Raw genomic sequence first — 25,872 nt, forward strand, 5'->3', positions numbered from 1 at the left:
ATACAAAAGCACAGAGAATCAGGGAACAGATTGTGCTAGTTAGGCAAAACATACACATGCACAGAGAAAAGACTATATAACACATTTTTCTTAATTTTATAATCAGAGATAAAATATTTTTCTTAAGTATAATATTAAATAAAATTATGACCCTTAACATGAAAAAAAATACAAGTTTGGGGGCTGGTACTGTGGCATAGCGGGTAAAGCTGCTGCCTGCAGTGCCAACATCCCATATGGGTGCCAGTTCGAATCCCAGCTGCTACACTTCCCATCCAGCTCTCTGTTATGTCCTGGAAAGCAGGAGAAGATAGCCCAAATCCTTGGGCCCCTTCACGCACATGGGAGACCGGGAGGAAGCTCCTGGCTCCTGGCTTCTGATAGGCGCAGCTCTGGCAGTTGTGGCTATTTGGAAGTGAATCAGCAAATGGAAGACCTCTCTCTCTCTCTCTCTCTCTTTGTGCCTCTCCTTCTCTCTCTTGTGTAACTCTGCCTTTCAAATAAATAAATAAATCTTTTTAAAAATAAACTAGTTAAAATTTACTGGTCACTTAATTTGAGTTAGTCACTATTATGTGTACTCTAAATTTCCAAGAATTTAATGTTTCCAGTAACATTATGAGTGGGTTTCAATTTTGACCCCAATTCACAAATAAGCAAATTGAAACACAGAAGTAAAGCACTGGGGTTGAGTGGTTGGCATCCAGTTCAAGTCCTAGCTGCATTTCAATCCAGCTCCCTGCTAATGCACCTGGGAAAGCAGCAGCAGAAGGCTCAAATACTTAGGTCCCTGCTACCCACATGGGAGACCCAGATGGAATTCCAGGCTCTTGATTTCTGCTGAGTCCAGCTTCGGCCACTGTAGCCATTTGGGGAATGAAACAGTGGCTGGAAGATCTCTTTCTGTGCAACTCCATCTCTCTCTCTGACATTCAGCCTTTCAAATAAATAAATAAAATCTTTAAAAAAAAAAAAAAAAAAGAACCAGGATTGTTGTTGTGGGGACAGTGAGTTAAGCTGCTGCTGGGAATGCTGGCATCCCCTACTGAAGTGCTGGTTCAAATCTCTGCTGCTCCACTTCCAATCCAGCATTCCTGCTAATGTGCCTCAAAAGGCAACAGAAGATATCCCAAGCACTCGGGCTCCTGTACCCATGTAGGAGCAGGTGTTGCGGTCAGCAGGTTAAGCTGCTGCTTGCAACGCTGGCATCCCATATGAGCACTAGTTCAAGCCCCAGCTGCTCCACCTCTAATCCACACCCCTGCTAATGCACCTAGGAAAGCAGTAGAAGATGGCCCACATACTTGAGCCCCTGCCACCCATGTGGGAGATGTAGATTCCTGGTTTCAGGCTGGTCCAGCCCTGGCTGTTGGAGCCATTTGGGGGAAGTGAACCACCAAATCAAAGATCTTTCTCTATCACTCTGACTTTACATAAATAATAAATACATAAGAGAAAGAAAAAGAGAAAGAGGGGGGAAGGTTATACAGTTAGGACATGGAGAAGGTGGAATTGGAACACAGGCAGTTTGATTCCAGACTACTCTCTTAGCCTTTAGGTGAAATTGCCTCTTAAATAACCAATAATGGAACAAGAATAAGAATCTTATGCAACACTAATGCCAGCTTACATACAAACCTGGGCTCTAGGCAACAGCTAACTAGCTCCATCCTCCTGTGAAACACCATGCATAGGAATGAGGCTCTCACACTGTTCACTGTCTTCTGGAACTCTTAAGAAAAAAGCAATAGTTAAGGGCAGTTTTAGAGTTTTAAGGGAACCTTAAAAGTGATTTATTCTACTGGCAGAAGCTGTGAGGTCTGGATGCAAGTTACTGGCAGATCTAAAATGAAGCCAAGATTTCTTAACCTGTCCCAAGTTCTTTTTTATAGAACAATATAAAAAGCTTCCTCTCTTAAAAAGAAAGGAGTAGAGAAGAGAGAATTTGAGGCAATTCTATCATTCTATTATGAATTATATTCAAATCAATAAAGGTGTTCTCTATTTAAATAACATTATAGCAAAACAGTAAATACTCTAGTTCTACCTGTAAATCAAAACACTTTTTCTGAAGTGTAGCAATGAAAAAACTCTTACCACCTAAAGGATCTGAGCAGATTACTTTATTTTTATCTAGCATAACACAGAGATCATGTGTAATCTTTCAGTAATTCCTCACAGGCTAGCACGATCTGATTTTCAGTTTACTTAGCAAACATTATTTTTTAAAAACCTACAGTGGAAATCAACCTACCTCTGAATTCGATGTTTTCTGCATATAAAAGCAAAAATTCTTCTGATTCCTACCATCACGGGATCCCAATTATTATAATGGCATAGGAGAGTTACAATAAAAAATGAAAAAAATACTGGGATAGCGCCTGCAAAAAATAACCAAGAAAACTGCACCTAAAAATGAAAGATAGGGAAAAAAATCAGACCTGCAATTATCACTGAGGAAAATTTCCCCTTTAATATAACTTTCCTATTTACAAAAACTAACAGAAATGTTAAAACATCAAGAGGATAATACTCAGCATTGAAAACATATTATTAATTATGTTATCATTAAATATAAGAACCCAGGAGTTCAATTACCTAAATAATCAACAATATTTTCTGCTTGGAAAATAGGCTAAAGAAAAGGCCAGGTAGCCTTCATTTACTTCACGGAGTACACTGAAAACAGGATCATCTACTGTGAAGCTACTGTCTTGCACACACATCACCATCTCTTCTTGCTTGTCACTGCCTATTCCCTCCCCCTCAGTTCCTGAACTCATCTTCAAAAACCTTACATTAAAAAAAAAATGTCATAGTTGTGTTATTATTGTGTTACATTATGGTTCTTTGTTAAAGATAGTACTAAAAGCAAGCAAAACCTCAAGTGCAACTTTTGTGAACCTCTTAGTTTTTTTTTTTTTTTTTAAGATTTAATTTATTTATTTAAGAGGTAGAGTTACAGACAGTGAGAGGGAGAGACAGAGAGAGAGGTCTGCCTTCCATTGGATCACTCCCCAGATGGCCGCAACGGCTGGAGTGGCGCCAATCCGAAGCCAGGAGCAAGGTGCTTCTTCCCAGTCTCCCATGCGGGTGCGGGGGTCCAGGCACTTGGGCCATTTTTTCCTGCTTTTCCAGGCCACAGCAGAGAGCTGGATTGGAAGAGGGGCAGCCGGGACTAGAACCAGCGCCCATATGGGATGATGGTGCTGCAGGCTGAGGATTAACCTATTGTGCCACGGTGCTGGCCCCTGTGAACCTCTTATTAACAATTCTATCAAAGACACTTGAAACTATGAAACAAGTTAAAAATGAAATAATGACCAAGCAAAATAATGAAAATACATAGGAATATTTACTAAGGAATGTTAGAGAAGACAAGCCTCAGAACAGAAGAGCCCTCTGATGTCACCAAGTCTGATCTTCTAATTCATTTATCATGGTTGTCAAGAAAATTCAAAATAATGAGATGATACAGTTATCAAAAAAATTCTTCCCTTTTGACTAGTTTACCTTTACCATCTATATTCAACTAATGGTTAAAAACAATTGCCAAAGAAACCTGTACTGATTAACTATTGAGAATTTTGGGAGACATCTTGTTAGTGTGCTTTAAAAATAATGATGGGAATAGGCCATTTAGGCTAGCAGCTAAGACCCCCTATCATGGTACCTGGTTTTGATACTAAGCTACAGCTCCTGACTCCAACTTCCTGCTAATGCAGACCATGGGAGGCAACAGTAATGGCTCAAGAAACTTAGCTTCAGCCTCTCATATGGAAGACCTGGATTGAGTTTCCCACTTTTGGCTTTAGCCCTGGTCCCACTCCAACATCAACCATGTAGGCATTTATGGAGTCAATCAATGGATGAGGGTGTTCTCTGACTCTGGCTCCCAAGTAAATAAATATAATAATGGAAATAATAACTCCTTCTGTCTTTAAGATAGGGAAGGGCCGGCGCCATGGCTCAATAGGCTAATCCTCCACCTTGCGGCGCCGGCACACCGGGTTCTAGTCCCGGTTGGGGCGCCGGATTCTGTCCCGGTTGCCCCTCTTCCAGGCCAGCTCTCTGCTATGGCCAGGGAGTGCAGTGGAGGATGGCCCAGGTGCTTGGGCCCTGCACCCCATGGGAGACCAGGAAAAGCACCTGGCTCCTGGCTCCTGCCAGGATCAGCGCGGTGCGCCGGCTGCAGCGGCGGCCATTGGAGGGTGAACCAACGGCAAAGGAAGACCTTTCTCTCTCTGTCTCTCTCTCTCTCACTGTCCACTCTGCCTGTCAAAAAAAAAAAAAAAAAAAAAAAAGATAGGGAAGGAAACTGTGTGTTCTCTTTGACAGTTTGATGTTTTTAAGGAAGCTTAGAATTATACCCAAGACTCCCTCTGGTGGAAAACATATTTCATTTCAGAGTATCATTCATCAGATTAAAGGGGTTTTGTGAGAATGTCTTAATACAAGAATAATCACTTGGACAATTTTTCACATGCACACCTATTTGTATGGTACAGATACACAAAAGCTATCCCCCAAAAATAGCCATTAAGAGAAACTAAAAACCCTCTAGTTATCCATTAGTAGTATTTATAACATATTTACCAGAATATTTAATAATCTAGAGAAACCATGATACATTTAAATTATCCAAAACTATAAAAAGTGTGAAAAACTTATGAGAGCTAAAACTGTACATAGAGCTGATAGAATGACTTTGTGACTATTCAACTAAAAACCCTATTTTTTAAACTGAATAAAAGTAAAATTTATAAAGGTAGGGAGTGGACATATAGTTTAGTGGTTAAGAAGTCTCCAACCCCCATCAGAATAGCTGGGCTCCATTCCTGCACCTTGCTCCTGACTCCTGTTTCCTGCCAATACAGACCCCTACAATGATGGCTCAAATAATTGGATTCACCACTCAGAAGGGAGACCTGGATCATGTTCCAGATTACTGGCTTCAACCCTGGCCCAATCCCAGGCATTGCAGGCATTTGGGGAGTAAACTATCAGATGGGAGCTCTCTCTGTCTCTGACACGCTTAGCCTCTTAAATAAATAAAAACTTAAAAAATGTATAGAAGTAGATAATAAAGCCCTAGAAGATCTCTAAAAGCAAAGCTTATACTCAACAATGCAGTTATTTATGTCTTGGCTCATAAAACTTCTACTTTGATTACCAATAACCTATGAAGATAATTAAAAAATAATAAAGTCAGAAAAAAGGAAAATTGCTGAAGTAAACAAAAATTATTCTCTGATCCCTGAATATATCTTAATATAAATCTGAATCCATCAGAGATGCTTCCTACTGTATCAAATGCTTCTAGAATAAAATAGCTAATTTATGTCAAGTACAATAATGTTAATAAGTGCTAAAAATTCAGAAACTAAATGTATATTGGCTAATAAAAGCAAAAATGACCCATGAAGGTAGAAGATTTTTCTTCCTGAGTTTCTATTGTAGCTCTGATACACTCTGCTACTTTTTCCAGTATCTCCCTACCCTCAATCCCCCGCCAAAGGCCCAGTCTGCTCATTTAATTGGTTTCCCATTCTAGAGGTTCAGACAGTCCAAAAGACTGATTGGTTATTTTTTCTAATCAATTACATTTACATATATTTCCCCTTGTCTTCTCTCTTTTTTAATCTTAAAATACTTGATTAAACAAACTATAAAATCATGTAATAAAACCAGGTCTTCTATAACATTGAGTTTAAAAAATTCCCTAAAATTAGCCTTTATTTTCAATCAGCCAAAGCCTGTTTTTAAGTCAGTATGGTAAAGTTGACTTCCACATCTGTCTATTAGAATCTTGAAATATACAGTACTTCCCCAGTTTAATAGAATAATTTTGTTTGATATTCAGGATTATTATCCTGAGATAAGGAAGGACCTGGATGTTATTAAAATCTGTAAAAGAGTCTAATGAAGGAGGCAGGTGTTGTGGCACAGTGGGTTATGCAGCCACCTGGGATGCTCGTATCTCATACTGGAGTGCCTGATTCAAATCTCAGCTATCCTGCACTTTTTCAAAAATATATAATAAATCTTTTTTAAAAATGAATAAATAATATTCATTTACTTAAATGGCAGAGAGAGAGAAAAATCTTTTTGCTGGTCCAGTCTCTAAATGGCTGGAATGGGCAGGACTAGGCCAGGCCCAAGAAGCCAGAATTCGATTGGGTCCTCTCCATTGGTAGCAAGGGCCCAACTGATCTGCCAACGCCTTCCCAGGTGCATTAGCAGGATGCTGGAAGGAAAGCAGTGTGTCCTGGACTCAAACCAGCACTTAGTATGTGATGTCAAGTAGTGACTAATCCCACAATGCTGGCCTCTACTCTGCACTTAAAAAAAAAAAAAAAGGTTTATTTATTTGAAAAGCAAAGTTACAGGGTGGGGGAGAGGTTGCTTCCATCCTCAGTTTCACTCCCCAAATGGCTGCAACAGCCAGGGTTGAGCCAGGAGCTTCATCTGGGTCTCACACATGGATGCAGGGAATTGATCACTTGGGCCATATTCTTCTGCTTTCCCAGGTGCAGTAGCAGAGAGCTGTATCAGAAGTTGAGCAGCCAGTACTTGAACTGGCATCCATATGGGACACTGGCATTACAAGTAGCAGCTTAACCCACTTTGCCACAATACCAGCCCCTCCTCTGTACTTTGGATCCTGCTTCCTGCTTACACACCTAGGAGGCAGAAAATGTGGCTCAAATACTTGGGTTCCTGCCAACCATGTGGGAAACCCAAATGGAGTTCCTGGCTTTGGCCTGACCCAGCCCTGGCTGTTGTGGGAATTTGGGGAGTGAATCAACCAGTGGTACCTGGGTTTAACACTGAGCTCCAGCTCCTGACTCCAATTTCTTGCTAATGCAGACCATGTGAGGCAACAAGAAATTAAGTTCCAGCCACCCATATGGAAGTCCTGGATTGAGTTTCCCATTCTGGCTTCAGCCCTGGTCCCACTCCAACATCAGCTGCGTAGGCATTTATGGAGTGAATCAGTGGATGAGAGTGTCCTCTCATTCTCTCTCTGGCTCCCAAATGAATAAATTAAATAAATATAATGACAGAAACAATTACTCCTCCTATTTTTAAGGTAGAGAAGGAAAACTGTGTGTGTTCTATTTGACAGTTTGTTTTTTTAAGGAAGCTTGAACTTATACCCAAGAGAAGATCCTTCTCTGTCTTTCCCTCTCTGTTACTCTGCTTTCAAATAAATAAATCTTTTTAGAAAAATAATTTAATGATATATAATTTCAGTGTTATGTATACTTTATAATACACATTCACATTCTTTGAAAATACACAGTATATGAGACTTAATTGAGAAGAGCTCCATTCTTCAATCATGACAAATAAGTAAGAATTTACTGAACCATAAAACAAAAAGTTAAATGTAAGCACAAAACATTTTAAAAATACACATACTAGGCCGGCGCCCGCAGCTCAATAGGCTAATTAATCCTTCGCCTAGCGGCGCCGGCACACTGGGTTCTAGTCCTGGTCGGGGCGCCAGATTCTTTCCCGGTTGCCCCTCTTTCAGGCCAGCTCTCTGCTGTGGCCCAGGAAGGCAGTGGAGGATGGCCCAAGTGCTTGGGCCCTGCACCCCATGGGAGACCAGGAGAAGCACCTGGCTCCTGCCTTCGGATCAGCATGGTGTGCCAGCTGCAGCGCGCCGGCCGTGGTGGCCATTGGAGGGTGAACCAACGGCAAAAAGGAAGACCTTTCTCTCTGTCTCTCTCTCTCACTATCCACTCTGTCAAAAAAAAAAAAAAAAAAAAAAAACAAAACAAAAAAAAAAACACACATACTAGGGCTGGCGCCGCGGCTCACTAGGCTAATCCTCCGCCTTGCGGCACCAGCACACCGGGTTCTAGTCCCAGTTGGGGCGCCAGATTCTGTCCCGGTTGCCCCCCTTCCAGGCCAGCTCTCTGCTGTGGCCAGGGAGTGCAGTGAAGGATGGCCCAAGTGCTTGGGCCCTGCACCCCATGGGAGACCAGGAAAAGCACCTGGCTCCTGCCTTCGGATCAGCGCAGTGCGCCGGCCGCGGCGGCCATTGGAGGGTGAACCAACAGCAAAGGAAGACCTTTCTCTCTGTCTCTCTCTCTCACTGTCCACTCTGCCTGTTAAAAAAAAAAAAATGCACATACTATATTATCATTGAGAGTATTTTGCCTTTATCCTAAAAAACTACACAAAGGCCTAAAAAATAGCTACAAAATCTGATTATTACTTGTATACATTTGTATACCTTTGGACTTTCAAGTATTTCCTGCCACACTTTTGTTACTTAGCACGGAGATTTGAAGCTTCAAAACACTATACTTCATGATAAATGCACTCCACCTTCCAACAGTAAGCAGTCACACCTCTTTCCTCCTACCAACCCTAGGGGCACTGACGAAACTCCTCCCTTCCAAACAGCTGGCAGAGACCTTGGTTTTTCTTTTCTGTGATGTTATCATTGCCAATGTTTATCACAAGAGTCCCCATGGCCAGACCAGGACTTCACAGATGAGGGAAGGAACACGTCCTCTACTAATTCCAGACAGAGATGAACATTCACTGAGAAACAAAATTATTCATGTGCTGCTCATATCTATAGTAGTATTAACACAGTGTTAAGGAACCTCTGAAGTTTATCTTAGAAATCAAAATACTACTACTTTATCATAAAATGTATCCCCTATTCTGTTCTAACACAAAAACACTTAGACCATAATAAGCTCAAAAACTGGAAAACTACATATAAAAATATTGCTGTTAAAATTTAGGGAAACATTGAAAAGTTTAAAAGTCAGGAAATAATGCATTTCTTTGATAATTTTTATAATTCTATGTACATCAAACACTTTGGGAGAAAATACATCAAGTTTTATTCATATTCATATCCTTTATAATTTAGTCATATTCCTTAGCTTTTTTAAAACCATATACTTAAAATATCTAGTAAGTAGTTTTCCTTACCTTTTGCATACACATGTCAGCTATAATGGACAGAGGTATTGTAAGGCTTAGTGCAAGTGTGCCTATCAATGATGAGGTAAGAAAGCAGCCCCTAAAAAAAAATTATACATTTCTACATTAAAAAAATAAAAGAACAAAAAAAAGCACTGAATAAAGACTTTTTACCCTAAATACAGGCTGAGAGACCAGTAGCAAAATTAAAGCTTAGGATGAGCTGAGACATAAAACATTGGATGATTCTCAAAGTTTATATTAAAAATGCAAATATATAAGTACAAAAAGTTCAAATACTTTATGCTGTTTTTAAGATTTGCTTACAGATAATTTTCAACTTTGGATGAATCGTTCATTACTTTTTTTTTTTTACAAAACTGTCAAACAGAGCTCTTAGAATTTTATGATATATAGCTAATGAAGAAAACAGTATTATTAAAATTGGATATTTCACACAGAGACTTTAAGACAGTGATAAGCCAACATGTGACTCTATCATCAAAGCAAAAATCTCACCCTCATGAAAACTAATAATGTGTTATTCTTTAGATTTGCCTAAGCATAAAAAAGAACTGAATATTTTAAAAGAATATTTCTTTGCTTTCTATTTTTCTAGCAATTGTCCAAATAGCTAATTTTTTTCCACTTGAACTATCAATAATGGTGTCAAATTTTGAAATATTAATCTGCATGTACTTTCGTTTACTTGAAGGAAAATACTACATGATATATAGAGAGATAATCCATTTATACAGACTTACAATTTGGATCTACAATAAAATGCATTCTGAGATAAAAACATAATATATATTATTAGGACCAAAAACTCATGAAAGTTATAGGCAAGTAAAGCTCTAGTTCAGTATATATTAGAATTAGCAATGCTGCTCTGCAAAAAGAGGTCATCTCTTTATAAAATAAGTATCCAAGATAGGCTTGACAACTGGTTCTTACTGACAAGGAAAGGAGAGCTCCAGTAGTGGTTCCTACCACTCATGGGCTGGTTCAGGGATCAAGTAAATCTTTTCCCTCAAATACAGGATATGTTCTTGGATATTTATAATCTTTGGTATATATAATATAAAATCAAAAGTCTGAGAGCATATTAAAACCTTGCTTGACTTAACCCAGCTTTTCTCTTTTTAGCTTATGGCTGACCCCTTCTATTACCAATAAATATTTCAGGTTAAAAAAGTTAAGCATCTAAAATGAATATAATAAAAGAGGGAAAGTGAATGAATAATAGATTCAGATATCAAAAAGTTTTAGAACAGCAAAGAAAAATATAAATTAGTATAATGTGAAGCAAATCTTTAAGTATTATACAAAAGGGAATAAGTATGCTAGATAGTGAGAAAAGTGACTACTCCCTTAACTGGGCAGGGTGAGAAAACAGTGTTACGACTTCTTGGAAAACAGGATCTCTGTTGTAGTGTTTAGCAAGGGAAAGCCAGTCACTGGTCTCAATTGATATGTAATACAATTCATTTAGGAGTTTATGAACAATTTGAATTTCTTTTTAAGTTTCTATTATATGGAAACAGGATTAAGTATAAAGCTCCATAGTTAAAAAAGTTTCTTAAACTCCATACATGATATTATGTTCTAATTTTTTAAACATGTTCCATATTATAATATCTAAGTATATTTTAACACTTCATACTAATCACCTCTTGCTTACTCATATCAAAGGTCCTAAAAATAGTATTATAACCAAAAATGCCTAGGAACCACGAGATATTCTAAAGACTTTTATGTAAGTAACATCCCATAGATTTTTCATTTAGAATTAATTAATTCAGACTTGTATACATAGCTCATAAATTTAGATGTCCATTAGAAAAGGATTACATTCATTTGCATAATACTCTACTTTCTATAACACTTTTACAAATTTAAGAACATTTTGATTTATTCATTCATTCATTCAACAAGTATTTATGGAGCTCCTTCTGTGTATGAACTACTACTCTATGCAATGGGCACACAAAAGTTAAAAAAAAAAGTTCCTATTCTAATGGAATTAATGTATTCACTTCTAAGAATTTATGGGTGAGCTCGTGCGTGTGTGTGTGTGTTGGGAGTTGCAGAGGAGGGGCCATTAGAAGACAGAAAAATAGTACTTAAACTATCCAAAAGTCAATAAATGAATAATAAATCACAGGAGAATAAAGAGCACATACCACAACCACAGGAACTCTGAGAGAACTGTTCCAATAAGGCCATTAATAATAATGCACATCAATACTACTTTATTTGGAAACTCAAAGTCCTCAAATCCGGTGTAATGAAGTAAAAAGAAACCAGGCCACAAGAGCAGCAGATTAAATAAACCTACAAAACCTAAACAGAAATAGAAGAAACACAACTTAAAATTGGGATTTATTTCAATTTTCCAAACTTGTAAGTCTATAATTAAAAAACATTAGATTTGCACAAAGAGTTTCAACAGGTTTCCTTAACTAGAACTTCTGCTGGTTTGGTTTGTTCTGAAGTCAGTCCTATGATTAACAAGCTCCACACTTGGAAAAAATTGTTATCCGGCAAGTGGTGATTACCACTCTTTGAGGTTCAACTATCCTCTTTATGTGGGGAGCAACTACTGTGGAACAAACCACTTCAAGGAATTCAAAGAGTTACTAACTTTATGAACTAACAATATGTCTTAGAACTTAAAAAACTGGTATGTGTTTGTTTATTCAAACTAAATTAATTGTGAGGAATTAGATGGCTTGCTTTCATGTTAAAGCATCTGTGCTAGGAACAACAGTGGAAGATTCCAAAGGAGATCCAATTTTTGGTTTCTGCCTGTCCAACATTCAAAAGCTAGTTGGTGATTACACATACAAGGATAACTCAACCAGTTCACAGGAAAATGTAAATAAAAGATATTTTATTTTGGTGGAAAATGTTATAATCCCATGATCAATTTTTTTCATAATATGTATTTTTCACAAACTTTTTAAAGACTCCTGGTATATACAAATAGCTGTTCAATGTACAATCTAAATGCAGACTGGCTGCTAAAACAGGAAGGCTATACGTGTAGTGCTAAAAGTCTGCTCTACAGTCTGACCATCCTGAGTTCCAATTCCCAGTCTACCATTCACTAGAAGTTGAAGTCTTATACAACAAGCAGAATCTCTTTTAAACCTTAGTTTTCCAATCTATAATAGTTAATTAGATTTCTGGGAAGCTGGAAGAAACACATAAAATATAGCACAGTACCTGGCATATGGTAAGTGCTTAATAAAGTTAGCTGTCATTATTATAGAAATTAAGTTTATATATGACTAACATACATATGAATGTAAAGACTGCAAAAATGATTATAATTTTATAGTAATTTGATTTTGCATTTCATTTTGTTTAACAGGTCTCCTATGAGAACCATGAGGTTAACTATAGAGGTTCCTTCAAAGAAAATTAAATGATAGTAGACATATATTTTATACTTCCTATATCACCTAAATAACCAGTTAGTATTTAGGGTACCTAGTTAAATATTCTTAACAAAGCTGAACACCATTCTCTATCTGCTCTCAAGATTCATGGCCACCCTCACTCTCTGAGGAACCATCTTGGAGAACAAAACAAGACTGCCTTTCCCAGAAGTTCCCATTGTCAGTGACTGGGGATGCACACACTGGCCCTCCTGGCCCTCATGGCTGTGAGGAGTGAGTAGTCATGTGGCCTGTTCCACCTCACATTTGCTACAAATTAGGTCAAACCTCAAATGTACTTGGGACTATGGTTCTTTCCCTTTCTCTGTTCTGCTTCCCTTACTTCCTAATCAGTTTTTCCTTCACCTCGTCCACCACCAATAAACAACCCACACCAAATCCTTATCTCATATCTTGCTTTAAGAAATCCAACTTAAGACAAAAAAAAAAAAAAAAAAACTAAATGACACATAAACATAAGGGACTCATGGCCTAAAATGTTTACATAACATCAAAAAGTTTTCTAATAATGACAAAAAAAATCAGCCTTTTTTTTTTATTTTATTTTTATTTTTTGACAGGCAGAGTGGACAGTGAGAGAGAGAGACAGAGAGAAAGGTCTTCCTTTTGCCGTTGGTTCACCCTCCAATGGCCGCCGCAGCCGGCGCGCTGCGGCCGGCGCACCGCGCTGATCCGATGGCAGGAGCCAGGAGCCAGGTGCTTTTCCTGGTCTCCCATGGGGTGCAGGGCCCAAGCACTTGGGCCATCCTCCACTGCACTCCCTGGCCACAGCAGAGGGCTGGCCTGGAAGAGGGGCAACCGGGAGAGAATCCGGCGCCCTGACCGGGACTAGAACCCGGTGTGCCGGTGCCGCTAGGCGGAGGATTAGCCTAGTGAGCCGCTGCGCCGGCCAAAATCAGCCATTATTAAGAATTAAATCTGGGACTGGCATTTTGGCACAGTAGATGCCTGAGACAACACCTGTGACACTGGGCTGGTTCCAGTCCCAGTTGCTCTGCTTACAATCCAGCTCCTTTGTAATGCACCTAGGAAGGCAGTGGAGGATGGTCCAAGTATTTGCCCTGACACCCCTGTGGGAAACATAAATGGAGTTCCAAGTTCCTGGCTTCAGACTGACCCAGTCCTGGCTGTTGCAGCCATTTGGATTTGGTAGATGAAACAGTAGATGGAAGATTCTCTCTCTCTCTTTCTCTCTCTTTTTCCTCCTCCCTCCCTCCTTCCCTCTCCTTTTCAAATAAATAATTATTAATAAGTAAAATTATTAAAAAAATAAAAAGAATGAAATCTATTCATTGAACTATGAGTATGAAATCCCACATAAATTAATACCTTTTGGTCCTAGAGACAAACAACCAAATCACATCACTATTCCTCAGGTTTTGCAGAATCTGGTGCCACATATCTTTCCATTCTTCCCCAAAGTGAACATTCTGGTACAATCACACTCCCTTGTCTGAACTCCCACATTCCAATCCTAACTCCTCCAAATCCTATCTATTCTAAAGCCTAGGACAAATTGATAATTGGTTCACCTCACATCACATATGAAAAGGACTAATAGGAATAACATGTCAATGTGCACTCACTCCAGTTAGAGTAAATTGAGCAGTTTTTTCTTGCAGGCTGCCAATGATTAAAAAAAAAAAAAAAAAGATGGGGTTGATCTATGGCAAGGTGGGTTAAGCTTCCACTTGGATTGCCAGAAACCCCTATCAAAGTGCCAGTTTAAGTCCTGACTGCTCTGCCTCTGATCCAATTTCCTACTAGTATGCCTGGGAAGGCAGCACAAGAAGGCCCAAATACTTGGTCTCCTGTCACCCATGGCAAGACCTGGGTGGAGTTCCTGCTCCTGGCTTCAGCCTGTTTTGGTCATTTGGGGAGGATACCAGTGGATGGAAGGTCTCTCTCCCACTGTGGCTCTGCTTTTCAAGTAGGTAAGTAAGTATATCAATTAATCAATCTTTTTTTAAGTGCCATTGACTCAACCATTTACCCATAATTCTCATTTCACTGAATTCCAGATGAATTTTCTATGATTCTAAAATAAGATGTCATAAAAATTATCATTCTGGAAGGGTTCCAAGACAGCAGAATATTGACAGGATGGTCCGAATCATGTGGGGGAAAATTAATATTTAAAATGGGGAGAAAATACACGCCTGTGATAAAACTGTGGGAAAACTACAATGGGAAACCCAGCAAGAACAGCAGAGATGGTCTGGGTTTGCACTGAAAGAACAAATAGGGGGGAAACAAAGGAAAAAACAGCAGAGATTTGGACCTGGGGAGGAGACCGGCGGCCCCGGAAGACCAGGGGTATCTGCGGCTATGAGGAAAAGGGTGGTTCTCACAAACAGAGGTGAACATACTCCTCCATCCAGATAACAAGAAAACATACCAGGGGACTCCAATTTAATCCCATCAAGGTGGCTTGTACCAATGCCATCTCACTAGTCCAAGTGATCAATTTCAGTTCACAATTGATCATAATGAAAGGACTAAGAGTCAAAGGAAGCACATAAACAAGTCTAGTACCTGCTAATACTAACCAATAGAATAAATAAAGGGGAGAGTGATCCAACATGGGAAGCGAGATACTCAGCAGACTCATAGAATGGCGGATGTCCTAAACAGCACTCTGGCCTCAGAATCAGCCCTAAAGGCATTCCGATCTGGCTGAAAAGCCCATGAGAGTATTTCAGGCATGGAAAGCCAAAACAGTCAGGCAAAAAAAAAAAAAAAAAAAAAAAAAAAAAAAAAAAAAAAACCCTAAATGAAAGATCTCTGTGAGTGAGATCCCAGTGGAAAGAACAGGTCTTCAAAGAAGGAGGTACCTTTCTCTGAAGGGAGGAGAGAACCTCCACTTTGACTATGACCTTGTCTGAACAAGATAAGAGTCGGAGAACTCAAGGGGCTTCCATAGCCTTGGAAACTCATGACTGGAGCATAGGGAGATTACTGATGCCATAAACAAGAGTGTCAAATTGCTAAGTCAACAACAGGAGTCACTGTGCACTTACTCCTCATGTAGGATCTCTGTCCTTAATGTGCTGTACATTGAGACTTAATGCTATAACGAGTACTCAAACAGTATATTTCACTTTGTGTTTCTATGGGGGTGCAAACTGTTGAAAGCTTTACTTAATGTATACTAAACTGATCTTCTGTAGAAAAAAAAAAAAAGAAGAAATTATCAATTGCCAACTTGACTCTCACTGGGATTAAACATGACAATAGGTCTGATCTGATTTCATCATCATTTAAAAAATCATCTATTATTTTTCACTTTATGTTTGTGTGGGAGCAAACTGTTGAAATGTTTACTTAATGTATGCTAAACTGATCTTCTGTATATAAAGAGAATCGAAAATGAATCCTCATGTGAATGGAAGGGGAGAGGGAGTGGGAAAGGGGAGGGATGCGGGTGGGAGGGACGCTATGGGGGGGAAGCCATTGTAATCCATAAGCCGTACTTTGGAAATTAATATTCATTAAATAAAAGTTAAAAAAATAAAAAATAAAAAATAAAAAAAGCAATAATACAAACAGCAAAGAGTTGGTTTTTCGAAAAAAAATAGACAAAATTGACACACCATTGGCCCAAAAAAAGGAGAAGACCCAAATTAATAAAATCAGAAATGAAGAAGTAAATGTAAAAATAGATACCACAGAAATAAAAAGAAACACCAGCAATTACTACAAAGAGCAGTACACCAACAAAACGGGATGCCTAGAAGAAACTGATAGACTCATGTACACATATGACCTACCAAAATCCATCAATGTGATACATCACATTAAAAAATTGAAGAACAAATTCCATATGATTATCTCAATAGATGCAGAGAAAGCATTTGACAAAATACAACACGCTTTCATGATGAGAACTTTAAGCAAATTGGGATAGAAGGAACATTTCTCAACACAATTAAGGCAATTTATGTCAATCCCATGACCAGCTTCCTATTGAACGGGGAAAAGTTGGAAGCAATCTCACAGATCTGGAACCAGACAAAGGTGCCCACTCTTACCACTGCTTTTCAGTATAGTTCTAGAAGTTTTAGCCAGAGCCATTAGACAAGAAAAGAAAATCAAAGGTATACAAATAAGGAAGGAGGAAGTGAAACTATCCTTATTTTCAGATGACATGATTCTATAGATAGGGGATCCAAAAGACTCCACTAAGAGACTATTGGAACGCATAGAAGAGTTTGTAAATGTAGCAGAATATAAAATCAACATATAAAAATCAATAGTCTTTGTATTTGCAGACAATGCCAAAGCTGTGAAAGAGCTTCTAAGATCAATCCATTTCACAATAGCTACCAAAAAAATCAAATACTTCAGTATAAATTTAACCAAGGATGTTAAAGATCTCTACAGTAAGAATTACAAAATATTAAAAAGAGAAATAGGAGAAGATGCAAAAAAATGGAAAAATCTTCCATGTTCATGGATTAGAAGAATCAATATAATCAAAATGCCCATACTATCAGAAGCAATTTACAAATTCAATGTGATACCAATAAAAACACCAAAGACATTTTTCTCAGATATAAAAAAAATGATGTTGAAATTCATATGGAAACACAGGAGACCCTGAATAGCTAAAGCAATCTTATACAAGAAAAACAAAGCTTGAGGCATCACAATGCCAGATTTCAAGACATACTACAGGGCAGTTATAATCAAAACAGCCTGGTACTGGTAAAAAAACAGATAGATTGAGCAATAGAACAGAATAGAAACTCCAGAAATCAGTCTGCACATCTACAACAAACTTATATTCAACAAAGGAGCTAAAATCAATCCCTCAAGCATGGCCAGTCTCTTTAACAAATGGTGCTAGGAAAACTGGATCACCACATGCAGAAGGATGAAGCAAGACCTTTATCTGACACCTTCCACCAAAATCCACTCAAAATGGACTAAAGATCTAAAACAACAACCCAAGACAATCAAATTATTAAAGAACATTGTGGAAACCCTACAAGACATTGGCATAGACAAAGAATTCTTGGAAAAGACCCCAGAGGCACAGGCCAGCAAAACCAAAATTGACAATTGGGATTACATTAAACTGAGAAGCCTCTGCACTGTGAAAGAAACAATCAGCAAAGTGAAGAGAAAACTGACAGAATAGGAGAAAACATTTGCAAACTATACAACTGATGAAGGATTAATATCCAGAAAATATAAAAGAGATCAAAAAACTCAACAACAATGAAACAAACAATCCAGTTAATAAATAGGCAAAGAACTGACAGACATTTTTCAAAAGAGGAAATCGAAATGGCCAACAGACACATGAGAAAATACTCAGGATCGCTAGCTGTCAGAGAATTGCAAATCAAAACCACAATAAGGTTTCACCTCACCCCTGTTAGAATGACTTTCATACAGAAATCAACAAACAACAAATGCTGGTGAGGATGTGGGGGAAAAGGCACCCTAATCCACTGTTGGTGGGAATGTAAACTGGTAAAGCCACTATGGAAGATAGTGTGGAGATACCTAAGAGGTCTGAACACAGAACTACCATATGAGCCAGACATCCTACTCCTGGGAATCTACCCAAGGGAAATGAAATCAGCATATTAATGAGCCATCTGTACCTCCATGTTTACTGCAGTTTAATTCACAATAGCAGAGACATGGAATCAACCCAAATGCCCATCAACTGAAGATTAGATAAAGAAATTATGGGGGGGGGGGGCTAGCGCTGTGGTGTAGTGGGTAAAGCCACTGCCTGCAGCGCCGGCATCCCATATGGGCACCGATTTGAGTCCTGACTGCTAAACTTCTGATCCAGCTCTCTGCTGTGGCCTGGGAAAGCAGTAGAAGATGGTCGAAGTCCTTCAGCCCCTGCACCCACATGGGAGAACCGGAAGAAGCTCTGGCTCCTACCTTCGGATTGGTGCAACTCTAGCCACTGCAGCCAATTGGGGAGGGAACCAGTGGATAGAAGAACTCTCTCTCTCTGTCTCTCTCCCTATCCCTCTCCCTCTCCTCCTTTCTCTGTGTAACTCTTTCAAATAAATAAATAAATCTTAAAAAAAAAGAAATTATGGGATATGTACACCATGGAATATTACACAGCAGATAAAAAATGAAGTCTGGTCATTTGCAACAAAATGGATGAAACTGGAAAGCATCATTCTTAGTGAAATAAGCCAGTCCCAGAGGGAAAAATTCTGTATTTTCTCCCTGACCTCTGATAACTAATAGAGTACCTAAAAGGCAACATGTAGAAATGCAATTGACACTTTGAGAAGCAATGATTTTGAACAGCTCTTCTCTTGACTGTTGAACAGCTTTTTGTTCTACATTTTTGTTTATCTTTCCCTTTCTAATATTTTCTTTACCTTTTTCTCTTTCATCTGAACCATTTAACTCTATACTTAACTCTATACTTTAACTCTATACTTAACATAGAGTTAATCATATATGTATCAAATTAATTGAAATTAGATCTTAGTAACGAATAAGAGTGAGAATAAGAATAAAAAGAGGATGGGGGTGGGGGTGTGGATTGGAGGGTGGGCACAGTGGGAAGAATTACCAAGATCCTAAAGTTGTAATTGTGAAATTATGACTTGCAGTCATAATTGCAAAGCAGTATAGTCCTACATACTTTCCTATGGACTTATTCTAAGGGTACAGCTTAACAACTTGCCAAAGGACCCCAAAATCCCTTAAGCTGGCTGATAAAAATAGCAGCTTAAGTGTTATAAATATTACATTGGTAGGAACAAGTGCTAAAGTGACCATATAAATAGGATCAAGTGTTAAAATGATCATATAAATAGGACTAAATGTTTGGAAATAATAATAGAATTAAAAAGGAATGAAGGCTCCAACATGGGAAGCAGTCCATACAGCCAACTCATAGAATAACAATCACTTTAAGTAATACTCTGATCTCAGAATCAGCCCTTAAATCACTCTGGTCTGGCTACAAAGCTCAGGGGGAACATTTCAGGCATGGAAAGCCAAAACACGCCAGCAAAAAATGTCCTACATAAGGGACCCCTTTGGGTAAGACCCCAGTGGAAAGAAGTGGCCACAAAGAAGGATGTACTTTTCTGTGAAAGGAGGAGAGAACTTCTACTTTGCTTATGGCTTTGTCAAGCTAGTGGATCCAAAAGGCTTCTATAGCCAAGGAAGCTTATGTCAAGAGCCTTAGGTGATCACTGATGTCACACTTAAGAGTGTTATTTGTTAAATAAACAACAAGAGTCATTGTACACTAACTTTCCATGCAGGACCTCTGTACCCAAAGGGTTGTACCATGAGACTTCATAGTAAAATTTGTTTTCAAGAATCACTTTCTTTTATTGTATTAAATTGAGAATATTATTATGTCTCATAAGTTATAGCTATGTCTAAAAGCTCAAAAAAGATGTATCATCCTTGGGTTCTTTTTTAAAGACAATCAAGTTTCTAAAAAGAAAGAAGGGAGAGGAAGGAAGGGAAATGAAGCAAATTCACCTTTGAGAAGAAATAACATAGAACAGCCCTTTGTCTAGACTGTTGAGTAACAGTTTTCTTAGCTTTTTATTCCATTCTTTTTTTTTTTTCACTTTTTCTTTTTTGGACTTAAAAGAAGAGGGAGGAGGAAGGGGGCATAAAGAGTGGATGGGAGGGTGAGTATGGTGGGAAGAATTACTATGTTCCTAATGTTGTATTTATGAGATACATACAAATAAAAAACAAAAAAATCATTCTTTTAAAAAATACTTATTTGAAAGAAAATTAAGATGGGGAGACACAGACACACACACACACACACACACACACATACACACACGAGAGAGAAAGAGACAGAAGGAAAAAGATTTCTTCCATTCACTGGTTTAGTCTCCAAATGGTTGCAACAACCAGGTCTGGGCCATACTGAAGTCAGGAGCTAGAAACTCCATCTGGGTCTCCCACACGAATGGCTGGGGCCCAAGTACTTGGGCCATCATCTGCTACTTTTCAGGTGCATTAGCTGGAAGCCAAGACTTGAAACAACATTCCAATGTGCAATGCTCACACCACAGGTGGCAGTTTGGGGCTGGCATTGTGGCACAGTGGATTAAGCCACCATTTGCAGTGCCAGGATCCCATATGGGTGGCTAGCTCCTCCACTTTGGATCTAGCTCCCTGCTAACGTACCTAGAAAAGCAGCAGAAGATGGACCAAGTGCTAAGGGCCCTGCCCAACATAGGAGACCTGGAAAAAGCTCCTAGTTCCTGGCTTCCATCTGGCTCAGTTCTGGCTGTCTCAGACATTTGGGGAGTAAATCAGTGGATGGAAGATCCCTCTCCCTCTCTCTCTCTCTCTCTCTCTCTCAATTTCTCTGTGTCTATCTCCTTCTTTAACTCTGCCTTTCAAATAAATAAGTAAATCCTTAAAAAAATAAACATAAAAACAAGTGGCAATTTAACCTATCACACCACAACACCAGCCCTAATCTTCATTTTTAATGTATATTTCTATAATGGTATACTTAAAAGGAATGTAAGCAGTCATTCAGACCTGTGACTTTTCAAATGTTTTATGGCTGTAAATATTTAGGTGCAGCTATTTAAACTATTTTTAGTTGAAAAACCTTTTTTACAAACTAAATCATAACAGAAAAAGCCCAACTAGTAAGACTGCTCCAGAGGAAGCAACAACAACAACAACAACAAAAAATCAAGAACAGACTCCCATGTGCAACTCCATCTCTTCCCAGCCCAAATCCTTTCTATTCCCTAGGAAGGAGTTTGGATGAGTTTAGAAGCACTTATGTAGTCCAGTATCTTCCATTTTTCATATGAATACAAGTCAAAGGAAGTTATAATAGCCAAATTCCAGGTCTCCTAACTTCCTGTCAACTGCACTCTGAACTCTCATTGCCAGGCTTCTTTCTCTAATTATATTCAGCCAATTTTTGGTGACTATCCTATCATTGTGTGTTCTTTAGCAATACTACAAATCCCACAAATTCTTTCTTTAACTGATTTTAGACAAAGGAAAATTTATGTCATATTAGGTATTTTATTTACCAAAGCCTAAGAATTGGTGCCAGAAACTATAACTGGGTAATTTGAGAATCTATGTTGAAAAAATATGAGTTTTTAGGATAAAATGTAAATGGAAAGCCTTTAACTATACCACCATTTTTAATGAAAATATATACACAAATTGGAATAATTTTCTACATATTATTTTGGGGCAGTTCCCCAATCCTATACTTCCAACAATTCTAATGGCAAAATGTAAAATATATAGTGAGTAAACTCTCACATGGAATAATTCTGTCCTATCAATGAGGACATATTTGAATCCTAGGCTGAAAACACTGATGCAAAAAAGGCTTTAGGAGTAAGTTTCTCCACCTCATACTGAGGGGAACGGACATTCCCTCAGAGGTGTACAACCATGCAGGACAAAGTAATAGAAAAGCACTGAGATGGTCTCCATAATCCTTAAATGGTTTTAAGCACTCTTATGGAGGGGGGAAAGGCTTTCTTCTACCCAAAATTAAAAACTAAAGTCTAAGTCAATCATTTGAATAGCCTCAAATTAAACATATTCTTACCAAAGAACATTGGAATATCCAACTTGTCTTCTCTGTCTACTTTTCTCTTAATCATAACAATATAGACAGCATAGAGCATGGCTCCAACAAGAGACCAAATAGAACCTGTAAAAATCAACATAAGGACTTAAAGCATTTATTTATTAACTCATTCAACATATACTTATTCACAATTTAGTATCAGACACTACTTCAAGAAATGAGCATATTCAATATTTTAATCAATTACTCAAAAGATAACTATTATTTTACTATTTTTAGACCTTTTTTGAAAAAAGCAAAGGGAAATCCTATCAACAAATCTCTTGGGCTAGTGTTGGGGCACAGCAGGTTAAGTTGCCCACTGCAATAATGGCATCCCCTGTTGGAAGGCTGATTCAAGTCCAGGCTGTCCCATTTCTGATCCATCTCCCAGCTAATACACCTAGGAAAGTAGAGAATCATGGCCAAAGTGTTTGGGCCTCTGCCACTCATATGGAAGATCTGGATGGAGTTCCAGGCTTCTGGCTTTGGCCTGGTCCAGCTTCTGCTGTTGCAGTATCTGGATGGAAGATCTCTCCCTCTCCCTCTCTCCCTGTCTCTTCTTCTGTCAACTCTGCCTTTCAAATAAATAAAAATAAATCTTTTTTTTTTTTTTTTTTTTTTTTGGACAGGCAGAATGGACAGTGAGAGAGAGAGACAGAGAGAAAGGTCTTCCTTTTTCCGTTGGTTCACCCCTCAATGGCCGCTGCGGCCAGCGTGCTGCGCTGATCCGAAGCCAGGAGCCAGGTGCTTCTCCTGGTCTCCCTTGCGGGCACAGGGCCCAAGGACCTGGGCCATCCTCCATTGCACTCCTGGGCCATAGCAGAGAGCTGGACTGGAAGAGGAGCAACCGGGACAGAATCCAGCGCCCTGACAGGAACTAGAACCTGGGGTGCCAGGGCCACAGGCGGAGGATTAGCCTAGTGAGCTGTGGCGCCAGCAAAAAATAAATCTTTAAAAACAAACATCTCACACACATAATAAATACATGAAGTACTTTAACGGGAAATGGTATTTAAAGTATGAAATTATTTTGTTATAAAAATGGTTTGTTCATAATGTATGTAAGATGTGTATTATGAAAAACTATGCATGGATTTCAAAACAATTTTTGAACCAAAACAAACTCACACTCTTAACTCCATTTGCCACAAGTTTTATGAAATATCTTTGTATCTATATATATTATTTTATATATAAGGGGCTACAAAAAGTTCACAGAAAATGTGCATTATCTTTTAATTCTACTTTTGACAAACTTTATAAAGACTGACACAAAACTGCTCTAAGTAAGAAAGATATAAGGCACTGCTAGCTGAGCAGTAACGAAAAATAACAAAGAAAGCATTGGTTTATTCAATAAATTTCAAATACCTAGATAAAGTATCCAAGGGAAACCATTTAAGTTAGGTTCTGATCATCTTGGTTTTATTAAATCTAAGCCTAGGATCAAAAATTGTTTATCATATTTAGAACTGTTTCAGATAAGAATCAAGAATGCATGACAAAATTATTGGGTAAAAGTTTGATAGGAACAGGATATTTGTCTAGTCTCAAAGTATCTCTCCACACCATGTTTATTATCTACAAAGAAAAAAACAGTAACTTTATTCTGGAGCAATCTGGCAGAAAACACCTTGGAATTAACATCACTAGTCCCAGGTCAAATCAACATCATGTGCCTTCTGGTACAATGCACTGATCAGATAAGGAAACACATTCTTAGCATAAGTGAACAACTTCAATTTAATCATGAGGAAATCAGTCAAACTCAAACTGAGGGGCATTCTGCAAACAATTAGGCTGTATCCTTCAAAAGTGTCAAGGTCATAGAAGACAAAAACAGAGGCAGGAACAGTTACAGATTAAAAGAAACAAAAAGATACATGAAAATTAAATGCAACAATGATCCTGGACCAGAAAAAGAACCTTAGTAGAAATAACAGTGAAATTTGTAAAGGTCTATAGATCAGGTACTACAATTTTAATCAATGCTAATTCCTAATATTTATAACTGTAGTTATATAAATTATTAACAACTAGAGAAATGTGGATGAAGGTTATATGAGAATTCCATAAAGCATTTTTGAATTGTTTTTTACATTAATTCCAAGGAAAAGCTTTAAAAAAAATGCTGTTAGTTCCCATGCTCTGTATTAGCACACATGTGCACAAATGATGACATACACAAACTTCTTAGCATACTTCTATGCTCTTAACTGAGAGGTAACTTACCTATTGTATCTCTTCCAGCAGATTTTTCAGACCCTGATAGGTTTACCAGCACAACACCTCCAATGCTATAAGAATGACAGTCATTACTGATAAGCAAAATAATGAATTCCTTAAGAGGCTAATTATAAAGACAAAAATTATTTATAAGTGATAAAGTCTAACCTAACTTTGGGTAAAGCTGTTGAAGAAGTTCATTAATAAGAATTAATAATATTATCAGTAAAGCATATTATACTTCTTTTTTTAGTATTATACTTCTAATAACTAATTTAATACTCACAAAATGAATAATATTGCCTCACATGAAGGGCATCACTATTACCATTTGCATTTTACATGAGCAAACTAATGCACAAAGAGGTAAAGTCATTGAACCAAGACCAACTGGCTCCAGAGTCCAACATTCTTAAGTACTATTACCCTTCAACTGGAGAAAAATTAACCAACTTATCATTCCTCTGCCAATCCTTCTTTTGGAGATATAAATGTATTAAGTTAATATAGACTTTACATCGGTACAACTTCTGCTTACTGACAAAACCTAAGTTAACGGTAAAAATATCCTTACATACTTAAGTAATCCCACTTATCCCATGCTTTTAATGAATAAAAATAAGATCAAACTAAGAATACAGAGAAATCAGGTCACTCACTCAATTGCTATTTTCTGAGTAGCTAACATGAGTGAATGAGATGGATATGGTTCTTAGGCTCATGAAGCTTATGCTATTTTCCTATTTCTATGCATCTTCTAAATTATATACAATTTTTCAAGCAGATGGAATACTAATTTAAAAAAGTCTAATTCTCTCACCTTTTGATCAAAATGACCACGTGGCAATGGGAGAGGAATATTAAAAAAGAAATTATTGGGGCTGGTGCTGTGGCACAATGGGTTAATGCCCTGGCCTGAAGCACCAGCATCCCATGTGGGCACTGGTTTGAACCCTGGCTGCTCCACTTCTGACACAGCTCTCTGCTGTGGCCTGGGAAAGCAGTGGAAGATGGCCCAGGTCCTTGGGCCCACGCACCCACGTGGGAGTCCCAGAGGAGGCTCCTAGCTCCTGGCTTCGAATCAGTGCAGCTTCGGCCGTTGCGGCCAATTGGGGAGTGAACCATCAATGGAGGACCCCCCCGCCTCCACCTCTTCTCTATGTGCAACTCTGACTTTCAAATAAATAAATAAATCTTAAAAAAAAACACTTAAAAAAAGAAATTATTTTCCCTTGTGGAACAGTGCTGTCATAAGTCAAATGTAATCTTTATATTAAAAATTTGTTATCCTTCAGTTAAATGACCAAAGTTCTCAGTTAAATAATCATTTAACTGAATCAGATTCAGATATGATTTGATTACCAACAACATTCCAGAAATCAGAGATTTTATTTCCATTTATATGATGATGATTGCTAAATATAATGAGCATCTGTTACATACCAGATATTGTCTCAAACATTTAACAAGTTTTAATTCATTTAATACTTTTGACAATCCCAGACAACAAATTCTACTATTATCCCAATATACAGAAGAGGAAATTTGCACAGAGATGTAAGAAACTTGCCCAAGGTCTCAAACCTAGTAATGATGGAAGTGGAATTAGATTATTATATTAAAATAATA

General features: G+C 38.1%; 1 protein-coding gene across 2 annotated transcripts in view; it reads right to left on the reverse strand.

The window, feature by feature from the left end:
• Nucleotides 1–25,872, reverse strand: part of SLC35F5 (solute carrier family 35 member F5) — a 47,896-nt gene that overhangs the window by 3,584 nt on the left and 18,440 nt on the right. For both annotated transcript variants that reach the window (XM_002712407.6, XM_008258490.5), the window contains exons 10-15: nt 24,250–24,314; nt 21,994–22,098; nt 11,142–11,301; nt 8,965–9,055; nt 2,255–2,409; nt 1,639–1,732 (exon numbers count right to left, since the gene is read on the reverse strand). In XM_002712407.6, the coding sequence (XP_002712453.3) occupies nt 1,657–1,732; nt 2,255–2,409; nt 8,965–9,055; nt 11,142–11,301; nt 21,994–22,098; nt 24,250–24,314 (652 nt within the window). In that variant the 3' untranslated portion in view covers nt 1,639–1,656. The remainder of the gene's footprint in view (nt 1–1,638; nt 1,733–2,254; nt 2,410–8,964; nt 9,056–11,141; nt 11,302–21,993; nt 22,099–24,249; nt 24,315–25,872) is intronic.

The sequence above is a fragment of the Oryctolagus cuniculus genome, chromosome 3 (assembly GCF_051225735.1).
Source record: "Oryctolagus cuniculus isolate XC-2025 breed Fujian yellow rabbit chromosome 3, ASM5122573v1, whole genome shotgun sequence".
In the NCBI taxonomy this organism is placed as follows: domain Eukaryota; kingdom Metazoa; phylum Chordata; class Mammalia; order Lagomorpha; family Leporidae; genus Oryctolagus; species Oryctolagus cuniculus.